Source organism: Heterodontus francisci, chromosome 4 (assembly GCF_036365525.1).
Source record: "Heterodontus francisci isolate sHetFra1 chromosome 4, sHetFra1.hap1, whole genome shotgun sequence".
Taxonomy (NCBI): Eukaryota; Metazoa; Chordata; class Chondrichthyes; order Heterodontiformes; family Heterodontidae; genus Heterodontus; species Heterodontus francisci.
The window spans coordinates 43726242-43748461 of NC_090374.1; the positions used below are offsets into that span (position 1 = coordinate 43726242).

Sequence of the window (22220 nt, forward strand, 5' to 3'; positions counted from 1 at the left end):
GCAAGCTCGAGGAACAGCACCTCATCTACCGATTAGGCACACTACAGCCTGCCGGACTGAAGATTGAGTTCAATAATTTCAGAGCATGACGGGCCCCCCATTTTACTTTCATTTTTAGTTATTTTTTCTTCCTTTTTTTTTTACATTCTTTTTTACAATCTTTGTTTTGCATTTATTTCATTACATCTTAGTTTGTTCAGTTTGCTTACCCACTGTTTTTTTTCAGGTTTGCACTTGCTGCTGTTCAATATTCAGTGTATTAATACCTAATCTGGACTAATGCTTTGTCTTTCAACACACCATTAACATATTGTTGGCCTTTGCTCCGTGACCTTTTGGTCAGCTATGTGGCCTGATCCAATCTCGACCTCCTTTGTTATCTCTTGCCCCACCCCCACCTCACTTGCTTATAACCTGTGACTTTTCTAATATTTGTCAGTTCCGAAGAAGGGTCACTGACCTGAAACGTTAACTCTGCTTCTCTTTTCACAGATGCTGCCAGACCTGCTGAGTGGTTCCAGCATTTCTTGTTTTTATTCCTGACTTAGTTCTTGGGTGGAAGAAAAAAAATCAACAAGCACACCATTTATTTTCACAAAAAACATGGCAACCAAGATTGTAGTAAAAACTCACATTCATTGAACAAGCCTCTGCCCCACTAAGATTTCAATTTGGTTGGACCTCCTGTTATGCCGACTCCAAATGGGCAACCTGAGCACATCATAAATGGCAGAAAATTGTATCCGGTTGGATTAAGGCCTTATTATTAAATCATTTTAGAATATGAAAATGAAGTTTTCCCACACAATGTGCAGCAGGGTGCTATGTGGGTGTTTAAACCCAGCCAGCATGTCTTGTGTGGCAGGCTTTTGCAGTGGAAAATTTTCTGGTCTTCCTGATTTGCACAAATGGGAATGATTTCACAGGCTGGATCTTTCTCTCTCCATTCCCCACCCATCTCCCTGCTGCTGTTAGTTATTCTCAGTGCTGCCTCCTAGGCTCAGCCCATTTCACTTCAAAGCTAATGTTTGTGTATGTGTGTGTGTGTGTGTGTGTGTATAATGTGATCGATATTTTTATTTATTTTAATACACATAGAGATAGCAAGAGATATCTATGTATATGAGGTATTGTATAATTATATAACCACTTGGTGTGCCTAGCAATTCATTTGGATGCAGAACCAACCTATCCTGCCTGACTGCTTTTTTGACATGTAATTATCTTTACCTGCTCTTAGGTAAGAATCGACTTTTGTCATACTGAAAGGACCATGGGATTGGTTCATAATCAGGAGTTGGGTAGGGGGAAGAATTGCAATTAATATTCCAGATATTTATCTTTGAATGCTTAATATGGAATCCATATATAACTTAAAATATTAAAAAAGATAAAGTGAACCCATATGCAGCAGCAAGACATCCAACGTTTTATTTTAAGACATTGTGGTGATAAATGCATCCCTCCCAGTTTCACTGAATGGTACATTCCAAATAGATGATTTACCTTAGTGTTGCAACTGAATACCAAAATGTTCCAGCAGAATACAGACTAAATGCAGTATGATCTCTGATAGTGAACGGGGTGCGACTAGAGAAGCTTGCTGAATCTTTGAGATATCAAATGGCAGTAATAACTGAACTGGAAGGGACAAAGTGTTTTTTTATTTAGTCAGTGCAGTATGTCAAAGCTTGTTATTTGAGTTGGACTGCAGTTTTTGGCAAGTGTTCAAAAAGAGCAGCTTTCAACTGATTTGGAAGCCCGATTGATGATGCTTTCCCCTCATGATTTAGAGTACACATCTTCGCTTTGAACGGGGACGACCTGTCCATGTTTGAAAATAATGTGAATCATTCTCTTTTGGATCATGTCTGACTCAAACTTGTGGTCTGTTCTCTCGAACATCTCAATGCCTCATTTTCTAAGTAGAGCCAGGCTGCGACGGTCTAAAAGGTAATTCAAAACTTTTAATGTTCAGTGCTGTTGGTTCAAGTTTGAAGGAAACATTTGTTTTATGGTTTGAATATTATGATGCTTGCAGCTGTACTGCATTAGTGCTCGGTAATTCAATGGCCAGCTTTGTTTACCGTGACGAGTCCAGTGTAAAGTACATAGCAGCGACACATGGTAACCTGGCAATTTAATAAGTAAGTTAGAAATGTACAAGTCAGTTTTGCTAATGTTGTCATCCATAATCAGGTTCTGTATGTTGCATGGTAAAACCTATCTAACTGAGAATCTTTGCATCATCCTTTCTGGAATTTGGTATGTGAGTACACTGCATAGTTCTTTTATTCACTTAAGTCTTTCCATTTGAAAAGTTAACACCTAAACTGAAATGTTTTTACCTGATGCAAGGAATAATGGAACGTGCAAAAAAAGAACCAAGTCATCGTCAGCATGGTTTTACATCGAATTTACAGCACAGAAACAAGCCATTGGGCTGGTTGTTCATTTTCACATGAGGCTCCACTCACTTACTGCTCCCTTTCTGTCTCATACTTTTTTCCAGCTTCCCCTTAAATGCATCTGTGCTAGTCACCTCAGTTACTCCATGTGGTAGCAGGCTCCACATTCTGACCACTTTCTGGGCATAGAAGTTCCTTCTAAATAACTGATTAGATTTAGTAGTGATTATCTCAAAGAAAGGAAAGACTTGCATTTACATAGCACCAAAAGCTATATATATTTTATACAGCGCTTTACAGCCAATGAAGTACATTTGAGGTGTAGTCATTGTTGAAGGATGTGCAGCAGCCAATTTATGCACAGCAAGCTCCCACAAACAGCAATGTGAAAATGACCAGATAATCTGTTTTGGTGATGTTGATTGAGGGATCAGTATTGGCCAGGTAACCCGGGAGAACTCTCTTGCTCTTCAAAATAATGCCATGGTATCTTTTACATCCACCTGAGCGGGCAGGCGGGACCTTGGTAGAAGGTCTGATTCAAAAGACAGCACCTCTGACAGTGCAGCGCTCCCTCAGTACTGCACTGGAGCATCAGCCTACCTCTCTCTGCTCAAGCCTTTTGAGTGGGACTTGAAGTTAGACCCTTCTGACGCACAATCGAGTGTGTTACCAACTGAACCATAGCTGGTGCTTTTTTTCATATCCCTCCATGGTCTCGCCACTCCCTATCTCTGTAACTCCTCTCGCCCCACAACCCTTCCAGATATCTGCACTCCTCTAGTTCTGGCCTCTGAGCATCCCTGATTTTAATGGCTCAACCATTGGTGCCTGTGCCTTCAGCTGCCGAGGCCCCAAGCTCTGGAATTCACTCCCTAAACCTCTCTACCTCTCTTTCCTCCTTTAAGACACTCCTTAATATCTACCCCCTTGATAAAGCGTTTGGTCACTTTCCAAATATCTCCCTGTGGCTGGATGTCAAAATTTGTTTTATTATGCTCCTGTGAAACGTCTTGGGATTTTTTCATTACATTAAAGGTGATATATAAATACAAATTGTTATCTTTATGCCCCTGAGTTTTGGAATCCCCACAAGTAAAACATATTCTCTAATCTACACTACATAACGTCTTCATAGTACTGAAGAGAGATCATATCTGAGAAATCACAGAATCACAGAATAATTCAGTGCAGAAGAGGCCCTTCAGCCCGTCGAGTCTGCACCGATGCAAGAAAGACACCTGACCTGTCTACCTAATCCAATTTGCCAGCACTTGGCCCATAGCCTTGAATGTTATGACTTGCCAAGGGCTCATCCAGGTACTTTTTAAAGGATGTGAGGCAACCTGCCTCTACCACCCTCCCAGGCAGGGCATTCCAGACTGTCACCACCCTCTGGGTAAAAAGGTTCTTCCTCAAATCCCCCTTAAACTCCCGCCCCTCACCTTAAACTTGTGACCTCTCGTAACTGACCCTTCAACTAAAGGGAACAGCTGCTCCCTATCCACCCTGTCCATGCCTCTCATAATCTTGCACACCTCGATCAGGTCACCCCTCAGTCTTCTCTGCTCCAGCGAAAACAACCCAAGCCTATCCAACCTCTCTTCATAGCTTAAATGTTCCATCCCAGGCAACATCCTGATGAATCGCCTCTGCACCCCCTCCAATGCATAACATTCTTCCTATAATGTGGCGACCAGAATTACACACAGTACTCCAGCTGTGGCCTTACCAAAGTTCTGTACAACTCCTCCCTGCTTTTGTAATCTATGCCTCGATTGATAAAGGCAAGTGTCCTATATGCCTTTTTCACCACCCTATTAACCTGCCCTTCTGCCTTCAGAGATCTATGGACAAACACGCCAAGGTCCCTTTGTTCCTCTGAACTTGCCAGTATCAGGCCATTCATTGAATACTTACGAGTCACATTACTCCTTCCAAAGTGTATCACCTCACACTTTTCAGCGTTAAATTCCATCTGCCACTTTTCTGCCCATTTGACCATCCCATCTATATCTTCCTGTAACCTAAGACACTCCACCTCACTGTTAACCACTCGGCCAATCTTTGTGTCATCCGTGAACTTACTGATCCTACCCCCCGCATAGTCATCTATGTCGTTTATATAAATGACAAACAATAGGGGACCCAGCACCGATTCCTGTGGTACGCCACTGGACACTGGCCTCCAATCACTAAAACAGTCTGTCATCACTCTCTGTCTCCTACAGCTAAGCCAATTTTGAATCCACCTTATCAAGTTACCCTGTATCCCATGTGCATTTGCTTTCTTGATAAGTCTCCCATGTGGGACCTTGTCAAAGGCTTTGCTGAAATCCATGTAAACTACATCAACTGCACTACCCTCATCTACACACCTGGTCACATGCTCAAAAAATTCAGTCAAATTTGTTAGGCATGACCTCCCTCTGACAAAGCCTATTCTGACTATTCCTAATCAAATTTTGCCTCTCCAAGTGGAGATAGATTCTCTCCTTCAGAATTTTCTCCAATAGTTTCCCTACCACTGACGTGAGACTCACTGGTCTGTAGTTCCCTGGCTTATCTCTGCAACCTTTCTTAAATAGTGGGACCACATTAGCTGTTCTCCCGTCCTCTGGCACCTCCCCCTTAGCCAGAGAGGAATTAAAAATTAGGGTCAGAGCCCCTGCAATCTCCACCATCGCCTCCCACAGCATCCTTGGATACAAATCGTCCGGACCTGGAGATTTGTCCACTTTTAAGCCTTCCAAAACCTCCAATACCTTGTCACTCCCTATGACAATTTGCTCAAGAAGCTCACAGTCTCTCTCTCCAAGTTCCATATCTACATCCTCATTCTCTTGGGTGAAGACAGATGTGAAATATTCGTTCAACACCCGACCATTGTCCTCTGGCTCCACCCACAAATTTCCTTCTTGGTCCCTAATGGGTCCTACTCTTTCCCTGATTATCCTCTTCCCATTGATATACTTATAAAATATCTTGGGATTTTCCCTACTTTTACCAGCCAGAGCTTTCTCATATCCCCTCTTTGCTCTCCTAATTGCTTTCTTAAGCTCCATCCTACACTTTCTGTACTCCACTAATGCTTCCATTGATTTGCTCTCCTTGTATTTGCTAAAAGCCTCTCTTTTCCTTCTCATCGTACCCTGAATGTTTCTGGTCATCCATGGTACTCTGGGTTTGTTGCTCCTACCTGTTACCCTAGAGGGAACATGTTGGGCCTGTACCCTCCCCATTTCCTTTTTGAATGCCCCCCACTGCTCTTCTGTAGATTTCCTGACAAGTAACTCCAGTCTACCTTGGCCAGATCCTGCCTTATTTTACTAAAATTCGCTCTCCCCCAATCCAAAACCTTTTTTTTTTTGCAACTTGTCTATTTCTTTCTCCATAACAAGCTTAAATTGTACCATTTACTGGTCGCTATCACCAAAATGCTCCCCCACCAACACGTCAGCCACCTGTCCGGCTTCATTCCCCAGAATTAGGTCCAGCACTGCACCCTCCCTTGTTGGATCCTCTACATATTGAGCTAAAATGTTCTCCTGTACACATTTTAAGAACTCCACTCCATCGAAGCCCTTAACACGATGACTATCCCAATTCATGTTGGGAAAGTTGAAATCAGCTAATATAATTACCCTATTATTTTTACACACCTTTGCAAAAGGCGCACATATTTGCTCCTCAATTTCCCACTGACTATCTGGGGGTCTATAATAAACACCTAGCAATGTGGCTGTCCTTTTTTTTATTCCTAAACTCTACCCATAAAGCTTCATTTGATGCCCCCTCCAATATATCATCTCTCCTTACTGCAGTAATGGACTCCTTAACTAATATTGCAATACCCCCTCCTCTTTTACCCCCTCCTCTGTCTCGCCTAAAGATTCTATATCCCGGGATATTGAGCTGCCATTCCTGCCCCTCCCTCAACCATGTCTCCATGAAGGCTACTATATCACAATTCCACCTGTCAATACTTGCCCTTAACTCCTCCGTTTTACCTGCAGTACTCCTGGCATTAAAGTAGAGGCCTTCCATCCTGGTCTTACTCCCTTGAAACTTACTTCTGCTGTATTCCCTCTGTGTTTAGCTGTGTCCCTATTTCTGCGAGAAATCTGCATCCCCTCCCCCTGCCAAATTAGTTTAAACGCTTCCCAACAGCACGAGCAAACCTGCCAGCAAGGATGTTAGTCCCCCTCTGGTTCAGATGTAGACAGTCCCGTTTGTACAGGTCTCACCTTCCCCAGAAACGGTCCCAGTAGTCCAGGAATCTAAAACCCTCCCTCCTGCACCAACTCTTAAGCCATGCATTCATCTGTGCTATTCTCCTATTTCTATACTCGCTAGCACGTGGCACTGGGAGTAATCCAGAGATTACAACCCGAGAGGTCCTGCTTTTTAGTCGACTGCCTAACTCCCTGAATTCTTGATGCAAGACCTCATCCCTCTTTCTACCTATGTCATTGGTACCAACATGTACCATGACCTCTGCCTCATCACTCTCCCCATTCAGGATGCCCTGCAGCCGTTCAGTGACATCCTGGACCCTGACACCAGGGAGGCAACACACCATCCTGGAGTCACGTTGACGGCCACAGTAGCGCCTATCTGTTCCCCTGACTATAGAATCCCCTATTACTATTGCTCTTCCTCTCTTGCCCCCTTCCTGTACAGCCAGGCTGCTTGCAGTGCCAGAAGCTTTGCTCTGTCCGCACTCTCTGGAGGAACCAACCTCATCAGTCTCCAAAATGGAATACTGATTTGCAAGCGGGGCCCCAGGGGACTCCTGAACTACCTGCCTGTTTCTCTTGGACTGCCTGGTGGTCACCCATTCCTTTCCTTCCTCAAGTCCCTTCAGCTGTGGTGTGACCACCTCTCTATACGTGCTATCCACAATGTTCTCAGACTCGCGGATGCTCCACAGTGTTTCCAGCCGCCGTTCCAGCTCTGAAACCCGAGCTTCCAGGAGCTGCAGCTGGACACACTTCCTGCACACATGCTGGTCCCGGGGACTGGAAATGTTCCCGGATTCCCACATGCAGCAAGAGGAGCAAACCACGGCTTTAAGCTCTCCTGCCATGACTAAACCCTTTAAATTTAAAACTTTAGAAGACTGTTATAATTTTTAAAAAAACAACTAAGTCTTGCTAAAACAATGACTTACAATTCAATCCAGTTTGAAAAATACCCACCAGGAGTTACTCACCAGTCAGCTGTGCTCTTTGGAAACTCTTGGGTTCCCTCACTCTGAGGACAGGTAGGAAATGAAAGGAGCTCCTCGCTCCCTCCTCACTGAACTTCCTCAGTCACAAAATTTCCACTTTAGCACTCTAATGCATCCCAAGTCAGCACTCCAGTGCAAATATATTGGCTTTCTTGGAAGAGGTAACAGATGTAGTGGATAAAGATTACTCAGTGAATGTTATATATTTAAAATTTAGTGAATCTATCATGTGGACTAATTTTATCCACAGGGTCAGAAGGTTTGGAATTGAGGTGAGCTATTGACAGAGATCAGAAGTTTCTCAATCAGATGAAGCAAAGGATAGGTTAACATGGATTTAGTCTGGAAGAGGGTGTTCACAGGTTTTCAGACGTCAATACTAGAACTGTTGGTCACATATTACATATATGATTTGGAAATGGGGACTGTAACAAAGTTATTTAAAATAGGGAGAGAGCTGCAAATAACACAAAACACTAAAACAGTATTTATTATCTATTGGTGAATTGAACCAAAAAGTGGCCTGTGTTGTTTAATGTTGACAAGTGCAAGGATATTCAGCTTGGGGAGGGCAATAGCAGTGGATAAATAAGACCAATAGTAGACTGCAAGACACAACACAGATGTGGATGTGGTAGGAATATGGGATTAGTGTAGGATTAGTATAAATGGGAAGTTGATGGTCGGCACAGACTCAGTGGGCCGAAGGGCCTGTTTCAGTGCTGTATCTCTAAACTAAAACTAAACTAAACTAAACTAAACTAAACTAAAACAGCAGAATGCCGGGATACTGAGGGATGTCTTACTGAAACCATCAATGTAGCATGCAATAGCAGTAAGGAAGGCTCCTTGAGCTGTATAGCCAAAGGGATAGAAGGTTGTACAGAACGGCTTGAGCTCACCTAGTGTACTGTATAAAATTATGGTCACATTCTTGTAAGAGCCTTGAGAGGCTCCAGGACATCACTGCAGGAGTTCCTCAGGGTAGTGTCCTGAGCCCAACAATCTTCAGCTGCTTCATCAATGACCTTCCTTCAATCATAAGGATAGAAGTGGGGATGTTCGCTGATGATTGCACATTGTTCAGTACCATTCACGACTCCTCAGATACTGAAGCAGTCCGTGTAGAAATGCAGCAAGACCTGGACAATATCCAGGCTTGGGCTGATAATTGACAAGTAACATTCATGCCTCACAAGTGCCAGGCAATGACCATCACCGGCAAGAGAGAATCTAATCATCTCCCCTTGACATTCAATGGCATTACGATCACCGAATCCCCCGCTGTCAACATCCTGGGGGTTACCATTGACCAGAAACTGACTGGAGTAGCCATATAAATACCATGACGACAAGAGCAGGTCAGAGGCTAGGGATCCTGTGGTGCGTAACTCACCTCCTGACTCCCCAAAGCCTGTCAGCCATCTACAAGGCACAAGTTAGGAGTGTGATGAAATGCTCTCCTCGTCCCTGGATGGGTTCAGCTCCAACAACACTCAAGAAGTTCGACACCATCCAGGACAAAGCAGCCTGCTTGATAGGCACCCATTCATTCACTCCCTCCACCACTGACGCACAGTGGCAGCAGTGTGCACCATCGTGCCACCAAGATGCACTGCAGCAACGCTCAATGCTTCTTCCAAACCTGCAACCTGTACCACCTAGAAGGACAAGGGCAGCAGATGCGTGGGAACACCACCACTTGCAAGTTCCCCTCCAAGCCGCACACCATCCTGACTTTGAACTATATCGCCGTTCCTTCACTGTCACTGCGTCAAATCCTGGAACTCCCTTCCTAACAGCACTGTATCAGATGGACTGCAGCGGTTCAAGAAGGCAGTTCACCACCACCTCCTCAAGGGCAATTAGGGATAGGCAATGAAAATCTGGCCTGGCCAGCGTCGCCCACATCCCATGAACGAATAAAAAAAAGTACACGGGTAGCAATTAAGTCAACACCAGGCATTAGGCTCCTGAGCTATGAGGAGTGATTAGGGATGATGGGTCGTGGGTTTGGAAGGTGCTGTTGAAGCCTTGATGAGTTACTGCAGTGCATCTTGTAAATGGTACACACTGCAGCCATGTTGTGCGTCGGTGGTGAAAGGAATGCATGTTGAAGCTAGTGGATGGGGTGCCGATCAAGCGGGCTGCTTTTCCTAGATAGTCTCAAACTACTTGAGTGTTGTTGGAGCTGCACTCATCCAGGCAAGCGGGATGTATTCTGTCGCACTTCCTTTGTAAGTGGTAGAAAGGCTTTAGGGAGTCGGGAGGTGAGATGCTTACCACAGAATTCCCAGCATCTGACCCACTGTTGTAGCCACAATATTTACGTGGCTGGTCAACAGTGACCTCCTAGAATGTTGATGGGGTATTCGGTGACAGTGATGCGGTTGAATATCATGGGGAGGTGATTCGACTGTCCCTTGTTGGAGATGGCCATTGCCTGGCACTTGTGTGGCACGAATGTTACTTGCTATTTATCAGCCAAGCCTGAATGTTGTCCAGGTGTTGCTACAGTTCATGCCTTTTAGACAGGCTAGCGCTTTGCTTTCTGCTAGTTTTCTGAAAGTTAGTTTCTCTTATGACTACCAATTAAACCTGTCCTTTCAGCTTTGGATTTGAATGGTACAAGCAAAAGTGATATTGTATCCATCTAAATTGGCAACACCCCAAGAGTCTTTGCTTTCAGCTGGAACACCTGAGCATGTTGGTGAATTTCCGGCTCAAGTACAAATGTTCCATTCGCAGCTAAAATTTTGGCATTCCAACAGTCTTGTTTCTAGCACTTGTGCGGTTGGACCCTCGAGCCTAACTGTTAATTTTAACAGTCACTATTTCAACTTTCTATCACATTGTGGATCATGAAAAAAATACTCAACAACACTGTGGGAGCTGCTTTGTTTTCTGTGAGCGTTCCTTCCAGCATGCTATCTGTAGACTTTAATATTTGTTTGTGCTTACAATGGGAATATTCCTGTCCTTGTGTTTGGTATGTTATTTGTCAGTTCAATTCTTAATCTTTAATTTCCTCTGAAGTTTGGATCAGCATTATCTTGGAATTCCAATTTGACAAATTACAGTTTCAATATTTTTCATGCGTCTCATTTCACAGATCAAATGCAGATTTCACTCTTTTTTTGCAATGTTTATGACACCATAATGAAAGCAAATAGAATCCTTTGTTTATTTTTATCTAGAGACGTTGAATACAAAAGCAGGAGGGTAGTGTTGAACTACTCGGCCAGAGTTGCAGTAGTGTGTAAAAGCAAAATATTGCAGATGCTGGAAATCTGAAATAAAACAAAGTGCTGGAAATACTCAGCAGGTCTGGCAGCATCTGTGGAGAGAGAGAAAAGAGTTAGCGTTTCCGGTTGATGACCTGCTGAGTATTTCTGCACTTTCTGTTTTTATTGCAGTAGTGTATTGTTTTGGGCACTCCCCTTAAGGAAGTATTATAAAAACAATGGAAAAGGTTTACTGTAGGTTCAGGGATGAAGTGGTTACAATTATGGAGCGAGACTTGCAGTGGTAGGGCCATTTTCACTTAGGCCTACGACAGGATAAGCAATGATAGAAAACTCCCTAACTTTAGCATTTTTACTGAAGCATTGAAAACTGTGTTAAGCCAGAAGTATCCTATATCACTTCACTGTGAATGTTTCTGGATAAAATACAATGATTCAATTGTGCTAATACACAGGCCTGTCAATTGTTTTTCATTAGCAACCACTAAGTGCTACACCCAACTAAATTAACTATGTGTAATATTGCAGTGCGTGACACAGGAGGTAACAGACTTCTTGTAGCAATACTGATATGTTACTCAATCACAAAACCATGAACTATTAATTATTTCCTAACCAATAATGTCTTTCATTTAAATCTCTAGCTGACACAGCGTAAAAGAAATCCATGCATTAGCTCAAATCCCTTTTCTTTCAATAATCTGCACCAATATTTGCAATCAAAAAGGTTGCATTTTATATCTATTGTTAATAGCTGGTTTGAAATCTGTGTCTTCATGGCACAGTTAAGCAATGTTTAATTTTTTAATGGTTCTAAGTTCTACTGATTTCATAAGGCACAAAGTTTTTAAAAAAGTATTTAAACCATATTCTGCAGTATAGTTATACTAATAGTGTTTACTCATGATTTATTTGACTTTTATATAATCTAATATCATTCAAAACCTCAGTGTAAAAAACATGTATTTGGCAGCTAATACAATCGCAGCAGAGAGACACTAGTAGATTGCTAGCATTGCCTTCATAGTTGCCCTGAAATCTCCAGCAGCAGCACAAAACTACTTTTTGTGGGTCTTGGGAGTTGTCACCAGATATGCTGCTTGTTAATACTTGGCATCAGGTGGCAGGACTATATCTCCAACACAGAAGTCCTTGAAGCGGCCAACATCCCCAGCTTATACACACTACTGAGTCAGCGGCGCTTGAGATGGCTTGGCCATGTGAGCCACATGGAAGATGGCAGGATCCCCAAAGACACATTGTACAGCGAGCTCGCCACTGGTATCAGACCCACCGGCCGTCCATGTCTCCGTTATAAAGACGTCTGCAAACGCGACATGAAATCGTGTGACATTGATCACAAGTCGTGGGAGTCAGTTGCCAGCATTCGCCAGAGCTGGCGGGCAGCCATAAAGACAGGGCTAAATTGTGGCGAGTCGAAGAGACTTAGTAGTTGGCAGGAAAAAAGACAGAGGCGCAAGGGGAGAGCCAACTGTGCAACAGCCCCAACAAACAAATTTCTCTGCAGCACCTGTGGAAGAGCCTGTCACTCCAGAATTGGCCTTTATAGCCACTCCAGGCGCTGCTTCACAAACCACTGACCACCTCCAGGCGCGTATCCATTGTCTCTCGAGATAAGGAGGCCCAAAAGAATAAGTACCAAGTGAAAAAGTAATTTATGAAAAGTTGTGCTGGGAGGCTGGTATAGCACAACAGCCCCAAAACCAGCTCAGTAATGTTAAGTGTCTCTATTCAGCAGGACAGATAGTAACAAATGCACCAGTATTAACAAACATGATGATGTAATGCAGTAAAGTGTACATTGGCTGGTCTCAAAGCCACTAACTTAAAGAAATGCAAACATATTTCATTCTGGCAATGGTACTATATGCAAAATCTAATACCCATCCCTTTGTCATTAATATGTGAATTTCTAAATAATTTGCTTACTGTATGCAAAAGCTGATACCTATTTTTCTGCCATTAAGACCTGAGTGTCAGAATAAATTGATATTCTATGGAAAATCTAGCACCTATCCCTCTGTCAGCAAATCGTGAGTGTCAGAATAATTCCACAACTGAATGTCATCTCTGACATGTTCCTTCATGGTCTCCAATATCTTAATCATGATTGTATGATAAAGGTGTAGATGCAACTGCTTTCAATCCCATATAGTGGGTGGTAGGTGAGAAACTGTGCTGGTGGAACATTATGCAGAACAGATTCATCAAACAGATAGAATTTTCCAACGATTCTGTAGTTTCACTTCCATGGCCAAATGCTTTAAGGAACGCCCTCCTTAGTGTATTGCAGTGTGTAAGTTGTCAGTCATAACTAACCAGCTCCACCTGTCACTTGGGTCATCCTCTGATGTAATTTCTTCTCTCCCAGTCTGGAGTGTTTGAGACTCGCACGTAAGATCGGCAATCTGTTGCTGTCAACAAGTGCATGAGTCACTGATAGAGCCGTGCGAGGCCAGGAGAGGTGCACTGCGACCTGACCTCGCAACACAGTGCAGGAAGTATTAATCTTCAACATTTTGAAATGCAAGTGTGAACATGCAGAGCGCTATGTCTGAATAACAAGCTATTCCCATAAACATACACTGGTTAACTGCTTCGAGTCAGAGTTTGTGAAGTGGGTGGGTTTGAGTTATGTGATGAATTAAACTTGCTTCTAAGAATGAGGAATGTCACATTAGTAATGAGTGCAATTCATTTTTTAAAGTTTATTTGTTCTCTACAGACTCAAAATTATACCAAAGCAGTTAAAAATTGTAATGGGTTATCTGTGATTGATGTTGAGACCTACCTTAAGAATCAAAATGTTTCAAACATTTTATTCTTTGTAAAATGTCTCAACAAAAATGCTATGTAAAACAGTGAAGACAATGGCGCACGTGTCTTACAAATGCAGTCCACAGTGACTCTTGACTTTGACCTATGAGGTGTATACTGCTGCAGTGAAGTCAATTCAATTCTACCAAAGTAAAATACTGTGGATGCTAGAAATCTGAAATATAAACAGAAAATGCTAGAAATACTCAGCAGGCAAGGCAGCATCGGTGGAGAGCGAAACAGAGTTAACATTTAAAGTTGATGACCTTTCATCAGAACTGGGAAAAGTTAGAAAAGTAAACTGTTTTAAGCAAGTGAAAGGGGGTCAGGGGGAAGAGTAGAAAAAGAACAAAAGTCTGTGATAGAGTGGAAGACAAAAGATTTGGTGGTGCAAGGCCAAAGGGCATGGTAAGGGGACAAGTAAAGAAACAAAAGATGTTTCCAGAGAATGGCAGATGGTGAACAGTTGCAGTCCGAAAGCAAAAGCAAGAGAAAAATGAGAGGAAAACCAAAACCTGCAAAGAAAAGGAAGCAAAATGGGAGCAACGATTGTAGTCTGAAATTGGTGAACTCGGTGGTGAGTCCGGAAGGCTGTAAAGTGCCTAATCGAAAGATGAAGTGCTGTTCCTCAAGCTTGCATTGAGCTTCATTGAACACTGCAGGAGGCTGCAGACAGAGAGGTAAGTGTGAGAGCCAGGTGGAGAATTAAAACGATAGGCAACCAGAAACCCGTGGTCATGCTTGCGGACTGAACGGAGGTGTTCTTTTTTTGGGTCAATTCAGTTCCTGGTCGCTATTGATCTACAGATTCATCACAGAGATACACATCCCAAAAAAAACATATTGGTTCTGTAGTTACCCAAACTTTAGTCACATAAAGAAAATAGCTGTCTAGATGCTTTAAAAAGTATCTTTTAAAAAACAAAAGACCGTCTCCAGTGATCTGTATAAATGAACTACAAGGTTCCCCCACTTCATTTAAAATCATACCATTTAAGAGATCTTTCCTTTTCCCAATCCTTCTACCAGAATGGATTATTTCCATTTATTTACATTAAACTGCATCTGTCATCTATCAGTCCTTTCTGCTGAGCTATTTCGTCTTGTAGTCTTTCACAATCCTTGTTGCAAATTTACTACATCTCCCAATTTTGTCCAAATCTCAGAAGCATATAACAAAGAAAAGAAACATTGAGACATCCCTGTGGAACATCATTACCACATTTTTCCAGTCTAAGAAACATCTTGCTTCCTACACAATCATCTTACTGTTCATGTGATCACATTCTCTTTAACCTTAGGTGCCATTATCTTTGCTGTAACTTTTATGGGGTAGCTTACAAAAGGTTTTTTAAAAATCCCTATAAACGAAATCCACCTATCATTTACCTATATTCTGTTATTTGTACAAATATTTTAATACCGTCCTTCAAGCATGCCCGGTTTTCAAAATCTGTGCTGGCTTCCTCTGATCAATTAGTTCATGTCTCTCCACATGCTTATCCCATGATTTTATTCCTTGTAATAGACTGTAGTTGTTTACCAGAAACAGGTCTATAATGTCCTGAATTAATTTCTGTCTTTATAAAAAGTGTTGCCTTTGCCATTTTCCAGTCTCTGACATAATTTTCTTTTTCATAGAATTATGGCAAAATTATAGTCAGATCCTCAACCTTGTATTCCCTAGTTTCCCTCAGGATCCTCAAAATAACATAATCAGGCCCTGTTGATTCTACCTGAAACTTGCGCAAGTTTGTTAGTGTAGTTTTCTTTAAATGCTAAGCTCCCCTATTTACAACTAACCTCAGTTGCTTTACAATCTCAATATTTCTATGCTGTATGAAAAGCTGAGACAAAATATTCATTTAGTATTTCTGCTATCCACACACACTCCAACATGACTATTCTACTTAACTATCCTCTCATAACTAATCTGCCAATACATGGTCTTTCTGTTATCCTTCATGTTTTTGCTAATTCTCTCACATACTCTCTCCTATTGTCTCTCGTAGCTTTTCTGTATTCTTTTGCCTCTCCTGCCTTTTTTTCTTTATCCGACCTATAAGTGCTGACTCCATTTTATTTAGGCCAGGAATTTCTTCGGGACTGCTCTTCCTCTGCTGCTGTGACTTTGCCACAAGTGTGGCAGAAGCCCTGCTTATGTGCGTCAGTGGGATTTCCACTGCTCTGAGTGAAGTTACGGATGCTCTGAGGAAATTCCTCACCTTACTTTCAAATTTAATCTTGCCTCCTTTTCATCTGTGCAACCCCAAAGTGGAATCTCTCTCTGTTTTTCTTCATAAAATATACCTGATTTTTACTCTTTCCATCTCCTAACTTAAATATTTCCAATTGCCAATCTATTGCTCTACTTGACAGATTTTTCCTTCCATTTAACCTAGACGGAATATTTGTTACTCTCACTAAAATTAGCTTTTTTCATTCAAGTATGCATACTCTTGAGATTTTACTTTTTTTTATCTTCCATTACACTGAAATGTATTTATGGGCAGTATGCCCCAAATATTTGTCTGCTTTTAGGTCACCTCCTTATTCCACTTTATTAATCAAGGGGTGATCTGATTGAAGTCTTCAAGATATTAACAGGAAAAGACAGGCTAGATAAAGATAAACTATTTCCACTGGTTGGAGATTTGGAGATTCTAAAACTAGGGGGCATAATCTAGAAATTAGGACCAGACCGTTCAGGAGAAATGTTAGGAAGCACTTCTTAAAGCAAAGGGTGGTAGAGGTTTGGAACTCGCTCCCACAAACAGCAGTTGAAGCTAGAACAGTTGTTAATTTTAAATCTGAGATGGATAGATTTTCGTTAAGCAAAGATATTAAGGGATATGGGCCAAAGGCAGGTATATGGAGTTAGGCCGCGGATCAGCCATGATCTCATTGAATGGCAGGACAGGCACGAGGGGCTGAATGGCCTACTCCTGTTTCTATCTTTCTATGTTCCTCTGTCTTACCTGAACCAGGCCAAGTTGATCTTGCTTATTGGAGCTGAGAAAACAACCTTGAAGACACTACAAAAACACCCTTTTTTCTTCAATATAATCTTTCTTCCAACCTTTGTCTATTTGTGAATAATAAAACAATCTACAATTGTGACTCTTGTTAACACATGCTTCTACAGTTTATCAACTAACTAACATACATTAAAATAAAAGCAAAGTACTGTGGATGCTGGAAATCTGAAATAAAAATAGTACTGGAATACTCAGCAGGTCTAGCAACATCTGTGGAGAGAAAAAGCATCCTTTCAACAGTTTGGTGGGCCGTAATGACCAGATTTTGAGATAGTAATGTTAGCGAAACTGTCAGTGTTGGCCTTCATTACTCCTCTGAAACTGATAGCAACTTCTGGAGTTCATACATGTACAGTTAAATCCAGCGAAAATCTGGAAGTTGCTGTCAGTGACTCTTTGCTTCTCCATAGGGTGCGCTGTTGAGGTCCCTGCAAACTGTAATCAATTAGAAATCATCGAACTGATGAGGACTTCCCCTTTTATGTTGTTCCTGTATTTGAATTTCCTTGGCTAGACAAGATTTCTTTTCATCACATCCCGATTTTCTTTTTTTTTGTTACTGCCTTGTTCATTTTAACCTTTTTCATTCTTCCTACCTCCTAATTATATTTACATCTCAAGCTCCCTTTCCCTTCCAAGGTCTATTCTCTGTCTGATCCCCTCTATCCATATCCTTGATGGCATCATCAAACAGCATTAATTTCTTTGTGATTTGAGCTGCTGTAAATATGGAAAACATTGAAAGCTAATTATCGTTCTATAAGATTAGTAATGGGAAAATGGTTCTGTTACAAACAAGTAACAAGCTTTAGTTACATTTTTATATAGTCAGAGGCATAAGCATTGAAGCAGATAGATGTGTATTTTGTATTCAAGTAATAGTTTATTGTGTGTGTATCAAAATGAAAATTAAAACCTCATTAGAACCTACAAAATCTGATTTGTAATTAAGATATCCATCAAATCAGATATTGGAATCATTATGCTCATGCCAAATTTTTCAGCATGATAAATTAGATTTTAACTGTACAACATGTAATGTGGGCTACAAATTCTTGGTCCAATTCTTAAATTGCAGATGATATGGGGGAATCAAGCTACATAATACAAAACATTTCTCCTAAAATTAGGAACATTTTATTCTATTGAATGCAAATAATTATAATCATTGAGTCTTATAGCACAGAAGGTCGTCATTTGGACTATTGTCTTGTGTTGGCTGTTTGAAAGAGCTCAGCCCCACTTCCTTCCTCCTTCCCCATAGCCCTGCAATTTTTTTCCTTTTCGTGTGTTTGTGTGTTGTGTGTGTGTGTGTGTGTGTGTGTGTGTGTGGTCCCCTTTTGAAAGTTACTGTTGAATCTGTTCCTGCTACCCTTTCAGGCAGTGTATTTCTGATCCTTGTGTGTAGCCATTTCCTTTTTAAATGTGTGCATTGCTTTATCTTGGACCAATTGGCCATGTTTTTCATTTCCCACATTAGGCTTGCTCTTAGCACAAAGCCAAAGCTGCACAGGTCGTAATGAAATTACTTAAATGTGCTAATGATGGAGAACTGGGTACAGTAGCATAGTGGTAATATTACTGGACTAGTAATCAGGAAGCCTGGACCAATGATCCACTGCCAGACAATGGTATAATCTATCAGAAGCCAGTTCTCAAATCAAGATTGAATTCAGATGTTTTTATATTTGGCTATTGGAAGACTGTGTTGGTGATGACCAGCATATATAGAATGCCTTTATATTATAAGAAAGAGGCAATTATTGTCCTTCCCAGTACCATTGGGACCAACAGCACCTCGCATCCCTGCCATTTCCTGCATTATGTTGTCATGAAAATAGATTGTTCTGACTTTAATATGTTGCTACTTTATTTCTTGTGAAACTTTTTTTTTCATAGAACATACATAGAGATCATTGGAAAAGGTATGGGATGCTCTCCAATAAGATGTTGGTTTGTTGAGCTTCCTTATTGCGTCTTGGGTAAACCAGCAATAAGGAAAGCGGGGTAGAGTTTATGCAAGGTTGTGCTGGTTTTTCCAGCATAAATTCACCTGAAAGCAGCCAAACTAGCAGAATAGACTGAGCAATTTCAAGCACAAGTTACATCCAGTACAATCTTTTATGCTGGTTTAAGAATCATTGTACTGGGAACTGGCCCCGCTGACAGAACAGATCACAACTCCAGATCGAATTAATCATCATGGCAAATCTTCACTTGCAGGCCTTCGAGGAGGTTCTTAAAATTTAGTTTGGGCGCAAAGACAGCAACGGGCACCATTTTATAAGTTTTTAAGTATTTGAAAAAAAATTTAATTTATTAAGAAATTGACCAATATGCACTGGTAAAACTAGTCAATGATTCTGTGAATTTTCTTAAAGGCCTTTTTAGTTAATTAAAATCTGGTTACTCGCAGGTGATGGGCTTAGACACTGATTCAAAATGCTTTTCTTGTGATAAACCCATTTTCAGCTGTATTAGTAAAACTTTACCACTCTTAAATATATCAAGGAATAGTTTGTAATGCAAAGAAAAATTACGTTTTAAAACTGATTGTGTTAGTTTATGGAAGATCTTACGTTTTTGATTGTGCAATTAAGTTTAAACAAACTGGAATCATATGGGCGGCACAGTGGCGCAGTGGTTAGCACCGCAGCCTCACAGCTCCAGCGACCCAGGTTCAAATCTGGGTACTGCCTGTGTGGAGTTTGCAAGTTCTCCCTGTGTCTTTGTGGGTTTCTTCCGGTTTCCTCCCACAGCCAAAAGACTTGCAGGTTGATAGGTGAATTGGCCATTATAAAAATTGTCACTAGTATAGGTAGGGGAATGTAGGGACAGATGAGGATGTGGTAGAATATGGGATTAGTATAAATGGGTGGTTAACGGTCGGCACAGATTCGGGCCGAAGGGCCTGTTTCAGTGCTGTATCTCTATATCTAAAAAAATCTATAAATCTAAATCATAACTTTGTTTCTGAAAACTAGTGCCCGGATTGCCAATTGCAGCCAAAGCAAAAACTCTGCACATATCCTTAAGCGCATATGTTCGGTGTGTGATTGACTACTATAATTTTTCAGTAAGAGGAATTTGAGTAATATTTTGCTTCCAAATTAAAAACAGAAAATGCTGGAAATGTAAAGAGAGATTAACGTTTTAGGGTTGGACATTTCAGAACTGTTAAGCATTTCCAGCATTTTCTGTTCTGTGGGTTCTGGTGTACATACTAAACAAAACAACATACTGATTTTTTACTTCACCCGCCCATAGTGCTTGCACAAACTCTTTTGTGAGCTGAGTGGAGATGACTGCCTTTTTCTTTTTATTTCTTAAGATGTTGGCATGTCTTGTGAATTTTTGATTACCAACAAGAATGAGTGATATGTTATTTCTAGCAGAGGTTGGCTCTAACAAGTTTACTTATCAGATATAATGCATATAATACAAAATTATGCAGTCTGAAATTTGCCAGTGGTCCAAATGTCATCTCTTTACTATATAGAGTTGGTATTCCTGATTTCAAGGATTTAATAAAAATTCTAAACACTGACCATTTTTGTCTTGGTTGGGGAAAGTGAGCAGGTAAGCTTTCTTTCTTCTGGAGGTTTGGTATTTTGTTCCAACTTGGTGCGGGGAGAGTTGTTGGTGTACAGGGACACACTCACAATTCTGCTTAGTTGGTGTGTGTCGGGGGCAGGAAGGAGGTAGTTGCAGCTTGGTCCAAGATATGGTAGAGCCAGAATGTGTTGGAGGCCTCAAGCCAAAAAGCTGTGGTGAGATGGATCCCTGATTGGGCAAGTTGAATGCAGTGGGGATATCCATGTAGTGTAGAGGGGCCATGGAACCAAATTTGTGTTGGGCTCACAATGAGGAAGGGGACTTTGAGAGAAAGAAATAGCAATAATAAAGAAAGACTTGAATTTATATAGTACCTTTCATGACCAGCCAATGAAGAAGTTTTGAAGTGTTGTAATGTAGGAAATGTGGCAGCTAATTTGCACACAGCAAACTCCCATAAACAGCAGTGTGATGATAATCAGATAATCTGTTTTGTTATGTTGATTGAGGTGTAAATATTGGCCAGGATACGGGGGGATAATTACACTGCTCTTTGACATAGTGCAACAGGATCTTTTACATCCACCTGAGAAGGCAGATAGGCCCTCGATTTAACATCTCATCCGAAAGACAGCACCTCTGACAGTGCGGCGTTCCCTCATTGGTGCACTGGAATGTCGTCTTTGATTTTGCGCTGAAGCCCTGGATTGGGACTTGAACCTGGAACCTTATGACTCAGAGGCGAGAGTGTTACCAAGTGAGCCGCAGCTGACATTAAATATAGCAATAACAATTAACTATTAGCAGAAGCACAAATTCCAACTGAATAGTTCAGGGCCAGTCAGTTACAGGGTCTTCAAGGAGGGATACCTTGTTAACTAGAGATTTGAGTGAACAATCACAAATGTGTTGAAGAGTTGTTCAGTGCGTGGGATACTACTATTCTTGGCAAAATTACCCTGATGGTTTTAAACAGTAATGGACCATTTAAAGCATCACTTCCAGGCAGAATTGGTGCTGCCAGTCTATGTTGACACTTTTATAATGTCCTTTCCATTTACAGTGCCTGAATAAGAATTTTCAGTGCATTTTTAAAAGGAATATTATCACCCATTCAGTATTTTTACTACATGAACAGAGTTTCAAATAAGGTTACAAAAATAATAAATGGACAAAACTAAAGGCTATGTATCTGAATGCATGTAATATTCAAAACAAAAAGATCAACTGATAGTGTAAATAGAATCAAATAAGTACGATCTGATAGCTGTTATGGCCAAGTGAGGAGGGGGGTCACAATTGCCCCTCTTGTCCTTCCTCTTATTTGACTGCAACTGGGTTTATTCCTTTTTAAACAGTGGTTAACCTGACCACCTCAGTGAGTGTTCTACCTTTTACCTTTCATGTGATCGTCAAAGAACCAATTGGACAGGTTTTCTTGAGTTTAAGAAAAAGTCCTCGAGGTGGCCAACATCCCCAGCTTATACACACTACTGAGTCAGCGGCGCTTGAGATGGCTTGGCCATGTGAGCCGCATGGAAGATGGCAGGATCCCCAAAGACACATTGTACAGCAAGCTCGCCACTGGTATCAGACCCACCGGCCGTCCATGTCTCCGCTTTAAAGACGTCTGCAAACGCGACATGAAGTCCTGTGACATTGATCACAAGTCGTGGGAGTCAGTTGCCAGCGTTCGCCAGAGCTGGCGGGCAACCATAAAGGCGGGGCTGAAGTGTGGCGAGTCGAAGAGACTTAGCAGTTGGCAGGAAAAAAGACAAAAGCGCAAGGGGAGAGCCAACTGTGTAACAGCCCCAACAAACAAATATTTCTGCAGCACCTGTGGAAGAGCCTGTCGCTCTAGAATTGGCCTTTATAGTCACTCCAGGCGCTGCTCCACACACCA

General features: G+C 41.5%; 1 protein-coding gene across 5 annotated transcripts in view; it reads left to right on the forward strand.

Moving 5' to 3' along the window:
* The window catches only part of mast4 (microtubule associated serine/threonine kinase family member 4), a 575541-nt gene that overhangs the window by 366874 nt on the left and 186447 nt on the right, over window positions 1-22220 (forward strand). Inside the window, exon 1 of one of the 5 annotated variants that reach the window (XM_068029437.1) lies at window positions 1546-1953. The exons of the other annotated variants lie outside the window; for them this stretch is intronic. Coding sequence (XP_067885538.1) covers window positions 1868-1953 — 86 coding nt within the window. The 5' untranslated portion in view covers window positions 1546-1867. Of the gene's footprint in view, window positions 1-1545; window positions 1954-22220 lie in introns of those variants that run through there. 5 annotated transcript variants of the gene reach the window in all.